We start from the raw sequence: 14846 nt of genomic DNA, 5'->3' as shown, positions 1-14846 counted from the left end.
TTTTTCCTTTCCTTTTATAATTTCTCAATAAATGTTCTTTAATGTACATACTGGTAGAATAGTATATGTACATTATTTAAAATAAATATATATTTTTGAGGACACATAAGTATATGTATGATCTATATAATATATACAGGCATGCATGCTCACACAATTTTATTGAAGGGGAATATCATCAAACATATTTGGAGATTGGGGTTCTTAAACTGGGTTTCTGTGAATCCCTTAAAATTGTTTACAAACCTTTGTAGTGGAAAGAATGGAACTACAGCTCTCATCAGACACAAAGAGTGACTCAAAGATTACATTCTAGGACTCTGGAAAATCTTAAGGACATTTAAGAAAGATCAGAAATCATAAAAATCAGATGATCTAGAACAGACATTCTCCAACTTAGGAGATGCCTGAGGACAAGAATGAATTTGTATCTCTGCAAAAATTGGTTTGTGTTGTATAAATTATTCTCCAATCTACTTTTTAAAAAAATACTCACCCCTTTACTTTTGGAGACTGTGACAGAACTATAAATGTAGTATATATAGATTTTTAAAAATATATAATTTATAAATAATCTATGGCCAAAAAGAAGAGGCAGCTGAACTAGATGGCTCACAGCTCTACAAAGGCAAAAGAGCCAGGACATTTTCCCCCCAATCAAAACATCAAAAAGAGTTGGAAAAATAAATATATGATAAATTAGGTCTTTATCAGTATTTAACTCCATGCACCTCCTGGTTTTTATGTAAATGATGATAAATGAAATCTTTAATTTAATTTAATGAAATACATTTCTATTTTATGGAATGAATTTTATTCTGGGAATGATTCATAGAGATATTAACTACCATGTAACCATGTAATTAAAACCAACACTAGAGCAACAAGGTTATTATGTCAACACAGACAGCGTATTCTCAAAGCTTAAGAGCAGGAAAAACAATTTGAAAAATTTATCATTTAAAACTTCTTTACATTTTAATTGGCCGGACAAAATGTGGTTTTGGTTTCAAGTTATTAGCTGACATTTCAAGTTTCTCAGACATTTCATGCTTATAATTTCTAAAGAAATTAATGAATTCAGACCAAATCTAGTCACTACTGAAGGAATTAAGAGAGAACTCAAGTATTACATCTTGAAACAAAATACTTAGTCTTGCAGCAATACATTAGCTGATATATTTATTCATACAGGCATGCGCACTCATTTTTAAGGTCTTTCCATTAAGCTTGGTTTGTGTCTAAAAGTTACTGAGATAAAAATTTAATAAACTGTTTTTTCAGTTTATAAATAATCTACACTCAAAGTAGATATATGGCTACAATATATACAGTATGCTAGTGGGTCCCTCACTCCACATCTGGTTAACATGCAACATGTTATTTTAACCGCACGAAGGTCACAGAGTCACTAATTTATTTGTAGTAAATATTTAAACCACTGCATGACAATAATAGTACACTAGGAAGGAAACTTGAAAACCAGAGCTAAACTCAGCACTCAGATTCCACGGGTGTAATCATCTGATCAAGTTATCTAAACTATTAAAATGCGTGTATATAAACTTAGACTGTGAAAGAAAAACAACTTGGGAGGGGGAAAAACCTTTAAAAGCTATTAGATAATAAGAATTCAGGGGCTGGAATTTGGAGGCAGGAGTTGTTGCACTGAGCACAGAAAAATATACGCAGGAAGCTCAATGCCAAGCGTGTGATAAATTGAATTAGAATGCGAGCTCCACCTCACTGCTGAAAGAACATTACAAAGCTCTACCGGCCGGCACGCTTCAAGGCCAGGTGGGGAAGGCTCACTAAAGAAAATTCAATGCAATTCCTTCTTTTCTTTCCAATAACTTTCTTGAGAATTTGGATGCATAGTTTACACGTAGATTTTTATGTTTTCTTTGCCTTGCAGAGGAGGAAGAGAGCAGATGTGGTAATGCCAGGAGAGATTAAAGTAATGATCTCCTGACAGCTCAAAGCCAAGTCCAAAAGCAAATTTAAATGGCGCCCAGGGTTTGTTCACATTCTCGCATCTTATGTGCTGTGGTCAAACACTTTCACTGCACGCTTTTGGAATTTGGATGGTACATCTAGCACAACCTCCTCATTTTATATAGGAGAATATGGAGGCCCATCGAGGTGGAATGACTTGTGCAAGATTAGATTATAAACTGATTGTAGAGTTACTGACAAAAAAGGGTCTCCTAATTGAAGATATCACTGAATAAATTTTTTTTTTTTTTTTTAAATCAAGGGACTAAAATCAACCAGGCAGCTGAGTAAACATCAAAAGCACAACAAATGTCCTAGCCAGGTGTTGCTTGCATTTAATAGTGGAACGTATCCTGGCAAATTTAACTTCAGCTTTCTTTTCCACACTCCTCCTACCCCAGGGAACAATTCGATTGGTGAGCCCGTATCAACTACATACTACCGCAGGCCATGAAACATCAGATGAAAACTAATCTGACTCTTCAAGCAATGATTTAGAGGTAAAAAGCCCAGTCGTAAGTGCAGTCTTGTATACACAAACTCATTCTACAGTTTCAGCTTAAGTATTTGAGACAACAAACAGGTCAAGAAAACGATGTTTCTTTATTTTTAAATATTCCTTTATTTTTAAAGTTTGCATAACTTGCTGCCTAAAGAATCTTGTTGTAATAAAGTCAGCTTCATTGAATCTAGTTAAAATGCCTCAGGGAAACTTTGTGAAGTGGCATTCTGAAGTGTTTGAGGTCCGAAGGGACGTGAACTGTGATAACACAGCGAAGTTCCTAGTATGAATGGACTTCTTGTGAAATAAGTGAACTTTTTACTGATTGAGCCAAGGGACTGGTGAAGAGTTACTCTGGTCTTTATTCCTGAAAATCAGAATTAGTAGACCTCTTACTATCAAGTGAACCGAAGCTACCACAAGCCAGTTTCTCTCCTACAAAAAGGGGTTTTATGATAGGAATATTACACTCTGCTCAGAGAGGGAGAGGAAGGAATCTTTGCCTTCAATTAGTGAAATAGGCTGTCTGCATCATTTCCTTTCCTCTTCTGAAGTCAAAATCTTTAGAACATGTACAAATTTATGAGCTCCTCTATAGAAGCTAGATGGAGCAAACAGCAATTGTATCAACCTGAGTTCAGGTTATTAATAGAATTACCAATTTTTATTTGAAGCGATGTTTATAAAAAATACAAACAATAACTGCATAACTAGAGGAAGCAAAGAACAAACTATACAACTATGCTGCTGAAATTGCATTATGACTGTGTAAAATCTTTAGTCATAAGTAGAGTTAAAAAATATTAAACAACTATAAAAATCAGTTTCCTGATCTCTTTAGTGAACTGGCATAGACACAAATGACAAACTAAAATAGTTTTAGAAATACTGTCTTTTTCTAATCATTTTAGCACAAGATTTCCAGAGAACGGTGACATTAAGAAGTTTTATCTTCTTACAGAAAATTTAGCTGTACGCAATAAAATGAAGAGGAAGAAACAATGTTGGAACTTTCTTTGGTCCAACATTGAAAGAAATAACAAATATTAAAACTGTTATGCTGCAGTTCAACTTGTCTGCATTCAGTAATCTTTATTAAGATGCTTTCAACCTCTGCAATATATTGAAAAGTTTAAACTAATTTTTCAAAACCTAGATCAGATATTTTTGTATTAAAGATCATCTTAAACATTTTTAAGGGTGGGATAGCTTAACTTATTTTTCAACTTGCCCATTCCCAAGAAGGTACAGACATAATGATATGAATGAAACGAAACTTCTTTTCTACTCACTTGGGATCATAAATTGTTAGCCACGCAGGGCTAATTACGATTACATGATTCCTTTAAAAATCCAAGACTCTAATGAATGGGTCACACTTTATCTGGGTGGCTGTTTAGAGGAACAGCCCTATTGTCTATGAACTAAGGAGTGGCCATGCCAGTGACTGTGAAACCATCCCCATAGGAGACCCTGTTTTCAGAACGTGGTCGTGCTCAGCACTGCCACCATCAAGGATCAGTGAATAATCTGGTAAAGTTCAACTACAAGGTCTATGCTGCACTAAGTTTTTAAAAGTCATGAAATGCATATAGAAGCTGTTGAGGGCATTAGTATTGCCCTGCACCTTGGGTCTGGGCATTTCACTGCTGTGATCGTGCTTGTGAGTTCAATGTCACGAAGAAGTAGAAAGAAAAAGAAAAACAATACGATAAGCGGTGGTGGGGGGCAAATCAGAGAATAGAATAATTTTTGGACAAGAGTATAGAATCAAGCTAAAAAAGATAAAAAAAATTCAAGGGCAAACAGTATTCATGATACAGCACAGAATGGGGAGAAGATGTCAGTTGATCTAAATGCTACAAAATCTTGGTGATGGTTACATGTCAGGAATTGCTCTCTGGTTACAAAGAATGACTCCAGAAATGTATTTACATTCTCAGTTGGGTGAAGGAGTCTAAGAAGGAATTTTTTAACTGATTAGCATGAAATAATATATACTGTCAGCATGCATATTTCTATTTAAAAAGTATCGAATGACCGGAACTTATGCAAATTTATAGTATGTGGAGAAGGAAGTCAGTAAGTGAAATTTAATGAAAAACAAACCTCTATAAAAAAATAAAAACAAACAAAAAAATAAACCAAACCAAAACAAAAAACAACTGGCACATTCCTGTTTGCTACTGACCCTCTTCAGTTGCTGCTGTAACTGTTCCCGCATGGACTCAGGACAAGTGTCCAGCTGGGTCTTCTGCTCGGAGTAAAGCTCCTGAAGCCTCTCTAGTTTTTCCCTTTCAGCATCAAGCTTTACCTTCTCCTGAAGTTCAGAAATCAGAAAATAGAAGAATAGCAATTACCTTCACACCCAAGGCGTTAGTGAACATTTTCCAAGGATAACACGACAAGTATACACAAACTCTAGATACCCTATGAACATAGAAACATAGGTTAGTGACTACGATAAGGGGGTGTAAGTGGAAGTAGACACAAGGGACCCCATTTCTGTATTCTCAAAACACAATCTACCTCCTTGAGTACTGGCAATGACCCCCATCCTTCCTTCCTTCCTGCCACCATGTTACAAAGGCCAGGAAGCAATGGTAATGTTGGTTAATGGTCAACAAAGAACAAAAGCAATGTCAACCGAATTCATAAGACAGCCTTGCAGAGTCACCTGGCAGAGAGCCAGACAATGAAAAGCAGGCATTTCCTTCAAGCACTGTAGTAGTCCAGTTTGCTCAAAGCATTTCTTAAGCACACTTTGGAAACTGTTAAAATTTTGTTCCCATGTCAGAGGTACATTAGACCCTCTGGGTGATACCCAGGTCATCTTAAACGTATCTAGCTATCTGGTAAACCCCAGAGCTTAAGCAATTAGAGAATCTGACTCCAAGGACAGCATGTGATCCAGAGGCTGAGAGGGCCAGTAAAAATGCAAGGCTGACCACGCAGCGAGAAGAAGGTCTATCAGGCAGCTCAGAGATGCTGAACATGCGACATTCACTGTGGAGATAAGAACTTCTCTACAATGACTGACATAGAAAAATAAGTGAAACCTGGACTGTGAAAAAAGAGGAGAGGACAATACCCAGGAGCCAGAGAAGAGAAAGGAGATCACACTAAATCTCTGCTCAGTCACACACTCCAAAGTGACCCCAAAAGGCAAATCCTGTAACACAGTGATTACGAGGCCTTACGATGCCACCTCGTAAACAGACAAAGCTTCAATCTCTGTAGCGCCGGTCTTCCCAACTTGCGTTCCCTTTATGATACTCTGAACCCTTGAAGCAAATTGTAGACCTGATTCTCTCCTTGTGTAACACTCTTGGACTAAACAGAAGCACTTTCTCAAGCATAACCACAGTTTCACCCTCAGTAAGCAAAATACCATGACCTTATTTCCCTTTGTTCATTCTATGTGAATCGCTACAAATAAAACTGGCTTCTAAGTATATTACAGAAGGATTTCTTTTTTAAAGATGAAGCTCTGAAATAGTCCTATAAAATTATACTTACTAGAACTTCTTCATCCAAATGGCCATGATTTCCTGTGTAAACATATATTTAGATTCTTTATAAAAGATGTTATGGTTTAAGTCTAAAACTATATTGACATCAATACTTATACCAGTTCATTCGAGTCTCCATTTGTGGCTTAAATTTTAAAATGTCAAGGGCATTTTAGAAATGTATATTTTGATTTAGAACTGCACTCTTTTCTCAAAATGAATAAACCCGGAAGTCATAAAACTGAGAATTCTACTTCATATATCAACCTAAATATGATTCTACAACTTCAACCTTAGCAGACTGTGAAGACAGTGTCCTTGTCTTTCATGGCAAGTCTGCTCATTGGGCACATCTATTGTGCAGGAATTGGAGAAAGCAATGGCGTTGTTTACAGGAAAAAGGATTCTCAAGTGTTAATTCATAGGAAACCAGAAAATACTAGTAGTACCAGTTAGATTTAGTCTTCACTTTTAGAATTAATTATTTTTTCCCTTAATAAAGCCAGCGATACAGAACACCCATATTCTTTTGGCTACGAGAATGTATTTCTTCTGTGTGTGAATCAAAGATGGCCATGTTTACAAAGCAAAAGAATTTTATCCAAAACAAGTTCTATTTCTAGATACTGTATCACCGGATTTTGCAGCAAATCTAGTTCCAAACAGAAAGTAAAAGAAATAAGAAAACTATTCATTCCAATTAAATTTCATATTTCAAAGCCTTAAAATTTAAAGTTATATTTAATAGAAAACACTGATACTATTGTATAATATAATATAAAAAGGCGCTGGACTCAAACACAGGTCTCAATCCGAAGAAATAAACTATTGTTCCGACGCTCTCATTTTTTAAAACTGTAAATAATCACAAATAAACAACCAATAAAAAATACCTTATGTTTACATAGTGCCTTCCTCCTGAGGTGCTCAAAACGTTTAGCAATTCCATACAAGGGGGTGGTTAGAAGAATTATGCAAGCAGGCACCATCAGGACCTTCTGCAGCTTCTCTGCGATTTTCCAGTAAGGCTGTGACCACTGCCTAGGTCTCAGAGCAAAAGCCCAGTGGGGCCAACGCTAGGGCAAAGGAAGTAAAGTGGAAGGATGAAAGAAGGTCTAGTGGCAGGTGGGCCTGGCCATAAATCACTGAGGACCGCAGAGGTGACATCACTCCTGCCAGAGCCAGAAGTAGACCAACTCTGAGCCAGAAAGAAATTAATATTCCTCTCTTCTATTTACTGCCCAGGAAGTTTTCAAAGGAAAATTAGCTCAAGGCAAGTAGTTAATTAGAGCTGAGTATCACCTTCTACAGAGAAGGTAAAATAGACGGACAAATGAGGTGACATTCCAGGGTTCAGGGATTCCTACTTTTTACATGTAAAATATGAAAACTGGGTGTGACTCTCTTCCCCCAGATTTAAAATGGTAAACTCACCTATTCTAACGACTGTGGGCACAGCAATATTTTCCAAACACCAAGTTGGGAAAGAGTTTAACTTTTTTTTTTTTTAAAGATTCATAAATCTATTTTCAGGAAATAAATGAATTAAGATAAATTTCTAATATTTTAACAACTTTAACTTCGTTGACAAAACAAGGTTTCAAGGAATTGGGAACATGCCGGGAGAACCTAGGTGTGCAAGGAGACATTTATAAAGAGAAGCGGACACGGCTTCCCTAGAGACACGGCCGCTTCGGTCAGCACTGTTCTCGCACTGACTTGTCCTCAGCACAAACTCCTTGCCAGATTCTGCCTGCTTCGTATACTTAAGACGGATGTTCCTAAGGTGTATATACAGCCAAAAGTAAATTATTCACGGGCAGAAACTCTAAGGAATGAGCATTTAAAAAAATCTCTCCAGCCTGCCAGTGTGGCTCGGTTGGCTGAGTCCTGTGCTCCGAAAGGCCGCCCGTTCAATCCCCAGTCGGGGCACATACCTGGGCTGTGGGTTTGACACCCTGCCAGGGCATGCAAGGAAGGCAACCAATCAATGTTTCTCTCTCACATCGATGCTCCTCGCTCTCTCTTCCTTCTTTTCTCTAAGCATGTCCTCGGGGTGGATAAAAACAAGCAAATAAAACCAAACACAACAACAACAGAACCTCTCCAGCTTGTCTAATATGCAGCCAAGCTGAGAAGCACTGATTTAGTCACTGAGGATATTGTGAGAGGCAAAGGCAATTAATTACAATTTGATTTTTTTTTAGTGAAGACACCAGATTCTACCACAGGATCCACCAGAAACTGTCCTTAAAACTTTTGGCCTTAGCACCTTTGTTTCATAGTATAAAAGGCCTCTTTCACAAGTAACATCCCAGTTGTTTTTGTCCCAAATTTTTACATTCAGATTAAATACCTCAAGTAAACTAAATGAAAACTGAACTGCGAGAGATTTCAATACCCAATATACATTCAGAGAGAAACGATGCATTTCAAGTTCAGATGCAAAATGATTCTCTTCTAGCACGGAAATGGTCAGGAGTAGTTATAAATTTACCCTAAATAATCTGAATTTGTACATAAGAGCTGCCAATAATCTTGAATGAACATACAAAGCCAAGGCTTGTCACAGGGCCACTTATTTTGCAAGGTTTGTGGTTAAAAGACAGTAATGTAAGTTTTCTCTCTTTTAAGTTGTATTTTTTTTTTTAATCCTCATGCAAGGATATTTTTTCCATTGCTTTTCAGAGAAAGTGGAAGGGAGAGAGAGAGAGAGAAACATTGATATGAGAGAGACACATCAATTGGTTGCCTCCTGCATGGGCCCAGACCACGGCTGGGGATCAAGTATGCAACTGAGGTACATGCTCTTGGCCCGAACTGGACCCTGGGCTGGCACTCTAACCACTGAGCAAAACCAACTAGAGCTTAAGTTATATTCTTGAACTGAAATTTAACTTGCTGGTTCTGTCTGAATTCCAATGCCACACAGAAATTCTTGAATACCAGTGAAGAAAATCATCTTACCATATCTAAGTGTGCAATACTTGTTAAGCAGATGATTCAAGGTTACCCTGAAAAGATGCTTGTGTTATTAGCTCACATGGCTGCTAGATAAAATAGAGGACACCCAGTTAAATTTGAATTTCAGGTGAAAAACAAATTACCTTTTACTGTATGTCCCAAATAATGCATGAGACATAATTATATCAAAAATAATAAGTATTATTATTATTTTTTATCAATACAGAGGTCTTTTATTTTTTCACACTTAACATGCCGTGAATTCCCAGGGAACGGCCCCCGCAGCTCAGGCTCCTCTCCGCTGGTTCTCTCAGCGCTTCTCTGGGAGGCGCAGGCTGGCGCCTCAGCGGAACCCAGGTACCTTTCTCTTTGGCCTCCTGCCTTTTCTCACCATTGTCCTTCACACGTGTCAGGAAGCCATCTCGGCCCTTAGAGCAAGTCATATGCTCAATATGTACATTAATTCTCTTGGCAAGACTCTTCCCCTTAACCTGTTTGTTTACAAGGATGCCCACCGCACGCTGGGGGACACTGCACACTCCTCCAGTTTTGCCATGGGAACATCTGTGGGGCATTCCTTCTTGAGCAGTGCCCTTCCCTTGATGTCCACAACATCACCTTTCTTATAGGTTCGCATATATGTGGCCAAAGGAGCAACTCCATGTTTTCTAAAAGGCCCAGAGAACATATAGTGGGTGTCTCCCCTCTTTCCCTTTGTGTTAGTCATTTTGGCGAATTACTAGAAGATGGTGGTTCTAGCCAAAAAGAAAAAAAATATTTTCTGTTTATCAGAAATTCAAATTTAACTGATAAGGTTTTCCTGAAAATTAAGATCCATCTTCATAACTTCCAAACTGTTTAGCATAGAATCCAGAACACTCTAGGTGATTGGGCCATGTTTCATGAAACACTGGGTTAGGCTTTGAATTGATGCAACAATGGGTTAAAATTCATAGTCCGTAAGCTATCATTTTTAAGGGCGATTCATCCAAAATCCTTTCCATACACCCTGAGAATCCCTTTCTTTCTAGTTCCTAAATGCTGTGGGGTTGTCTACCAGGCAGGCATCCTCCTTGGTTCATGGATTAGGCAACTGTTTTAAGCCCGAAATCACTTATCTGAAATTCTTAAGGCCACATGTGGCCCAGGTTTCAGAATAGTCTTAATTTTAGAGGGGTTACACAGTTCATATAGCATATATTATATGGCATTTCCAGTGAGGTTGGGGTAATACCCTTTACTCAAACACGTTGCTATTTCCACAGCTACTTCAAAGTCAGGTTTTGAAACCAACTAAATTTTGGTGCTTTTTTTCTCCACAAAACTTTTCAGATTTTGGAATTGCAGAGAAAAGATACAAACCTGTGTCAACAAGTGGTGACTGTCGAGAGCCATTCTCTGTCTGCCTCTAAGGAGGCATATCCCTACATTTCTCTTTAGGATTTTTTTTCCCTTTGGCTTTGACATTTTAATTACATAATTAATAGATGTTTAGTGTAGAAAAAGTTGGAAAACCAAAACACTAAGAATTAATGTAATCAAACAACCACAGAAAAAAAATACCCTAATCTGGAATCCTGTTGATTTAATCCCCAAATCCTATGATATATTTCCACTTCCTCTAACCAGGGAGCTAACTTTGAAATGTAAGAAAGAGGCATGGGAAGGGCTGGGTCCCTCTGAACATGGACTGTGACTTGGCGAAGGCTCTGCACTCAAGAGGCATTAACACTTGCCCGAGGAATTCGGGGCCTGGCTCACGGCTTTCCCCTGGCTTTGCAGGAAGGATGAGGAGGAAGTAACAGGTACTTTGGCAAAATAATAACGGGGAATAAAATATAACCATTTAAAATACAATGAGACATGCTTATTGTAGGAAAACTAGTCCAATAATTTAAGATTTCACTCAGGCACATGTTGTGTGGCATAGAGCCATTTAAGCTTCAGTTCACCCCTTGAAGAGTATTTAGCTGTAAAATGTGCAGGTCAGAATGGATGCAAAATATCATAATCTACCTGAGTGAGGATCTGAACCTTCTCAGCAGCTACCCAAAATCAGACTTTGTCTTGGACAAAGGAAGTGGAAGGAGGGGAAGCCGATTCCACATCAGGCCTTTGCCCAAACTGAGCTCCATGGCAAACCAAAGCAGTTTACTAGAGCACACTTTAACAATCCTCCCTCCTTTCACTCGCCACAAGAAAACATGCTGGCCTCTTTGCTTACGCCTTCATCTAATAAGCATCCCCTCTGGGTTGATGTTCGAGTCAGATACTTGCATCTGTTCAAGTTTTATCCATATTCTTAGAGACGCTATCTGTGATGGGACTGCTGTCTGAGAAGACAACAGGCAGGTGGCATTAGCTCAGAGTGACGTGGAAACAAGATTACTGGTGCTCTTGACAGTGGTACCCAGAAGGGCAGTGAAAGGTCAGCCCAGGGAGCCCCTGCGAATATGGTCAATGAATATATAATTGAATACATTGTCTATATTTTATGTTTTATATATATAATTACATCTACAGTTTTTATTTCATATGGTAACATTAAACAATAATCATCTATTATATTAATTTATACTAAATATATAAAATAGAATAATAGTTCCCAAATCAGTTAAAAGAAATAATACTAAACGCTGGCCTTGAGAGCCAAGGAAACAACATCAATAATTTCACGCGAGGACTGGAGCTCTGAGGTGTTATTAAATCTTCCTATGTCTCCAGGACCTGCCTCCAAAAAACTAGAGCCAGGCTTACAGGATGTGCTATCGACACCTGAATCGGAGCTTGCCCAACAGGGATATCTTTTCAGGTTTTGGTTTTCTCATTCCACAGGTTATATCTGACCGCACAACAGGTGGATGGAAAAGGAAACGAGAATCCAAAAGAGCAAAGGCCACTTCCTCCTTCTGTCTTACGCTCTGGCTCGACTGGCAGCGTGATTACAAGCCCGCTGGCATGTGCAGTTGGGGGGACCATCCCAGCTGTCCCGACACTTGGCAGCTTTGCTACTGGGCAGGTGTTTGGCTCAGTGCTTCTGGGAAGGCCCAGCCTAGGCTCGTTGTTAGGAGATCCATGCACAATTCTCAGAGAATACAGGGTGGTATGCTGGCACCTACTATGAGCTCAGTAAACAGTTGAAAACACTGCCTTTCTCTATTTCACAGGCTAGAGAGGAAAATACATATCTAACAAGCCCAGAACAAATGTAAATGATCCTATGTGGCTCATAAAAAGACTAAGAGAACAGCAGGGGGAACATTATCTGAACTGGAGAGGTCTTGAAGGGCTTTTCGGAAAAACTAACACTGGATCTAAGCCCTGAAAGATGGAAGCAACAGGCATGGAATCTGAGGAAAGGCATTCCAGGCGGGGCAAACCCATCCATAAGGGATCTTTTGTGGGGGTGCGGCAAGGGAACAGATCTTTAAACAAATACAAAGGAGACCACCATGAAAGTGGTGTGAAGAAGGGGAGAGTAGTGAAAGGCACGTGACAAGTAAGGAATTTTGATTTATATAAAATACAGTGGAACTAAAACCAGAGTGATATGATCTAATTTATATATTTTTAAAAAATTGCTCTGGCTGCTGTGAAAGGAATGGGTTGAAGGAAAGCACATGGAAATGGGACTAAAGAAGAGATTTTGAAGATTCAGAAGAAAATACTGTCAGCGGAGATGCAGAGAAGCTGAAGTAACTGAGAGATGTTTTCATAATTAATTGGATGTGGGAGTGATGGAGAAGTGTCAAGATCCACTTCTGGGTTTCAGTATGAACATCGGGTGGGCACAGATGCCATTTCCTGGACTGGGACACCTGGAGGAAGAATCGGATTGGAAAGCAGGAGGATGTGGAGGGCAAGGGGAAGGAGAAGGTCAAGGGTTCAGTTACGGGGTGTTCAGTTGGCAATACCTGTGAAATATCTGAGTGGAGATGTCAGATCAGCCACAGGATATGAGTCAGAAGTTCAGAAAAGGGTGGTAGGCTAAAGACAAACATGAGACAGTCACCAGCGCATACAGGTTATTGGAAGCAACGGCTATAAAAGAATGTGAGGATACAAGAAAAGAGATTTCAGATCAGAGACAAATACTCTTAGTAACTGGTTGGATAGAGACAGAGGAATAAGCAACTAGAATTGAGATGGAAAAGCCAGAAAGATAAGTAAGAGAAAGAAAGGAAAACAAGAAGAATGTGGTATGTGGAGGCCAAGGGTGGGGGAGAGTGGAAGTGCCAAGAAAAAGGTGTCCCCTGTCTTGAATGCTCCTCAGGAGTCTAATCGCAAGAGGACTGAAAAGCATCCAGTGGACTGGGCAGGGCCTAGGTCTTCAACAGTCTTAACAGGAGCAAATCTGACGGGGCAGTGGGAGCCTCGGCCACCGGGAATGAGAGGAATGGTTAAGTGGGAACTGAGGACACACAGAGAGTGAGGAAAACTGAAAAGTTTGGCTATGGTGAAGAGAAGCGAAATAAGGTAGTAGTTGGTAGAATGTTTGTTTTTCAGTAATAATTTTTAAAAATAATAACGTTGGCATGCTGACAGTAAAGGTCCAGTGAAGAGAAAGAAATGAGGGCAGAGGGCTACAGGACTGAAGACGCTGAGATGGTGACTGGCGTGAGGCCCACAGCACATCCACAGGCTCAGGGCTTTGAGAGGAAGGAAAAACCTTCCTTAGCTGTGAAGAGATGGGATGCTTCTGATTTCTCAGTGAAGTGGGCAGTGAGATCATCTCACAGCCAGTGGGAGGAAAGGGGACCAAAGGTTTGAACAAAGCAAAGGTATAAAATCGTCATGCCATAAAATGGCAGAATAGTTTATCTGAGAAACACAGTAACGCTGCCAAGCAAGACTGAGTCTGCATTTGAGTTTGGTTGTCAAGAATGAGCAGTAACGTCATCCAGCCCTGTCGATTTTCCCTTCCCTCAACCTCCTCTGGAGCCAGTTTCTGCCATTTTTCACACCATGTGATGACAGACAATAATGCCACCTTCCAAGACCGACTAATCCCCAAACAGCTGCACGAGCTGATCCTATACTTCAGGCCCCCGCTGTCCCCTCTTCCATGCATAGCTTCTCTCAAGCCAGCAAAACCATAATGGGAAGGATGGAGGTGACCCCCTTGCTTGTCCCTGCCCACGCTCCGGGAGCTCCACGTGACCTTAGATCCGGACAACATAACGCAGCTTCCCCTGGGAAGTGAGATTCACCATTGACTCAACTTATTTCACTTTTGTGTAGAATCTGATGCTAACGATAGAGAGACAAATAGAACTTGCAGGCGCCATGCCACGTGCCAGCTACGCAAAGATAAATATGTGGAAGGGGAAGGCAGAAAGGTTCCCTGGCTTCATGATACCCATTCTAATGTCCCACAAGTTTTCCAAAATGATACAAACAATAAAATACGAGTAAGTCCCAAAACAAAGACATCTGATGCCTCCAATGCAAGTTTCTTATTGTCTCGGTGCAGAATCTTTGAAAAGCATGATCCTCCCACACTGCACAACTAGACAATCAACCCTTTGACTTGGCTTTGAGCTTTGAAAGAAAAATATACCTATTACCCAAATGGGTTCTTTATTATTTCAAAGTCTGGGGCTAGACGAAACACCACATAAAATTTAATATGAAAAAGCTGTGCAGTTTAATCTTGACAAGCAGGAAGCCAAGATATTGATGTGTAGCTTTTAATCTGACTTCAATTTCTGACAATATCTTTTGGAGCTCATTTTCTGGCACCAAGATCAAATGCCCTTATTTATAGGTCTCAAATGAAGAAGAACCTATAAAAAGGAAGCCACATTCAGCAAAAATCCTTTCTGCATATTACCAGGAGAACTTAGTCAAACTGAACATTTTTTCTTTTTCTC

At 39.4% G+C, this 14846-nt stretch overlaps 1 protein-coding gene across 8 annotated transcripts in view; it reads right to left on the bottom strand.

The window, feature by feature from the left end:
- The window catches only part of PHLDB2 (pleckstrin homology like domain family B member 2), a 96539-nt gene that overhangs the window by 37459 nt on the left and 44234 nt on the right, over positions 1-14846 (bottom strand). For 6 of the 8 annotated variants that reach the window (XM_087818149.1, XM_087818153.1, XM_016200195.2 and 3 more), the window contains exon 6: positions 4689-4817. The exons of the other annotated variants lie outside the window; for them this stretch is intronic. In XM_087818149.1, coding sequence (XP_087674275.1) covers positions 4689-4817 — 129 coding nt within the window. The remainder of the gene's footprint in view (positions 1-4688; positions 4818-14846) is intronic. 8 annotated transcript variants of the gene reach the window in all.

Source organism: Miniopterus natalensis, chromosome 6 (genome assembly GCF_054644295.1).
Source record: "Miniopterus natalensis isolate mMinNat1 chromosome 6, mMinNat1.hap1, whole genome shotgun sequence".
Classification (NCBI taxonomy): domain Eukaryota; kingdom Metazoa; phylum Chordata; class Mammalia; order Chiroptera; family Miniopteridae; genus Miniopterus; species Miniopterus natalensis.
Note: the sequence above shows the minus strand (reverse complement) of the source record. Positions and strands in the feature narration are given on the sequence as shown.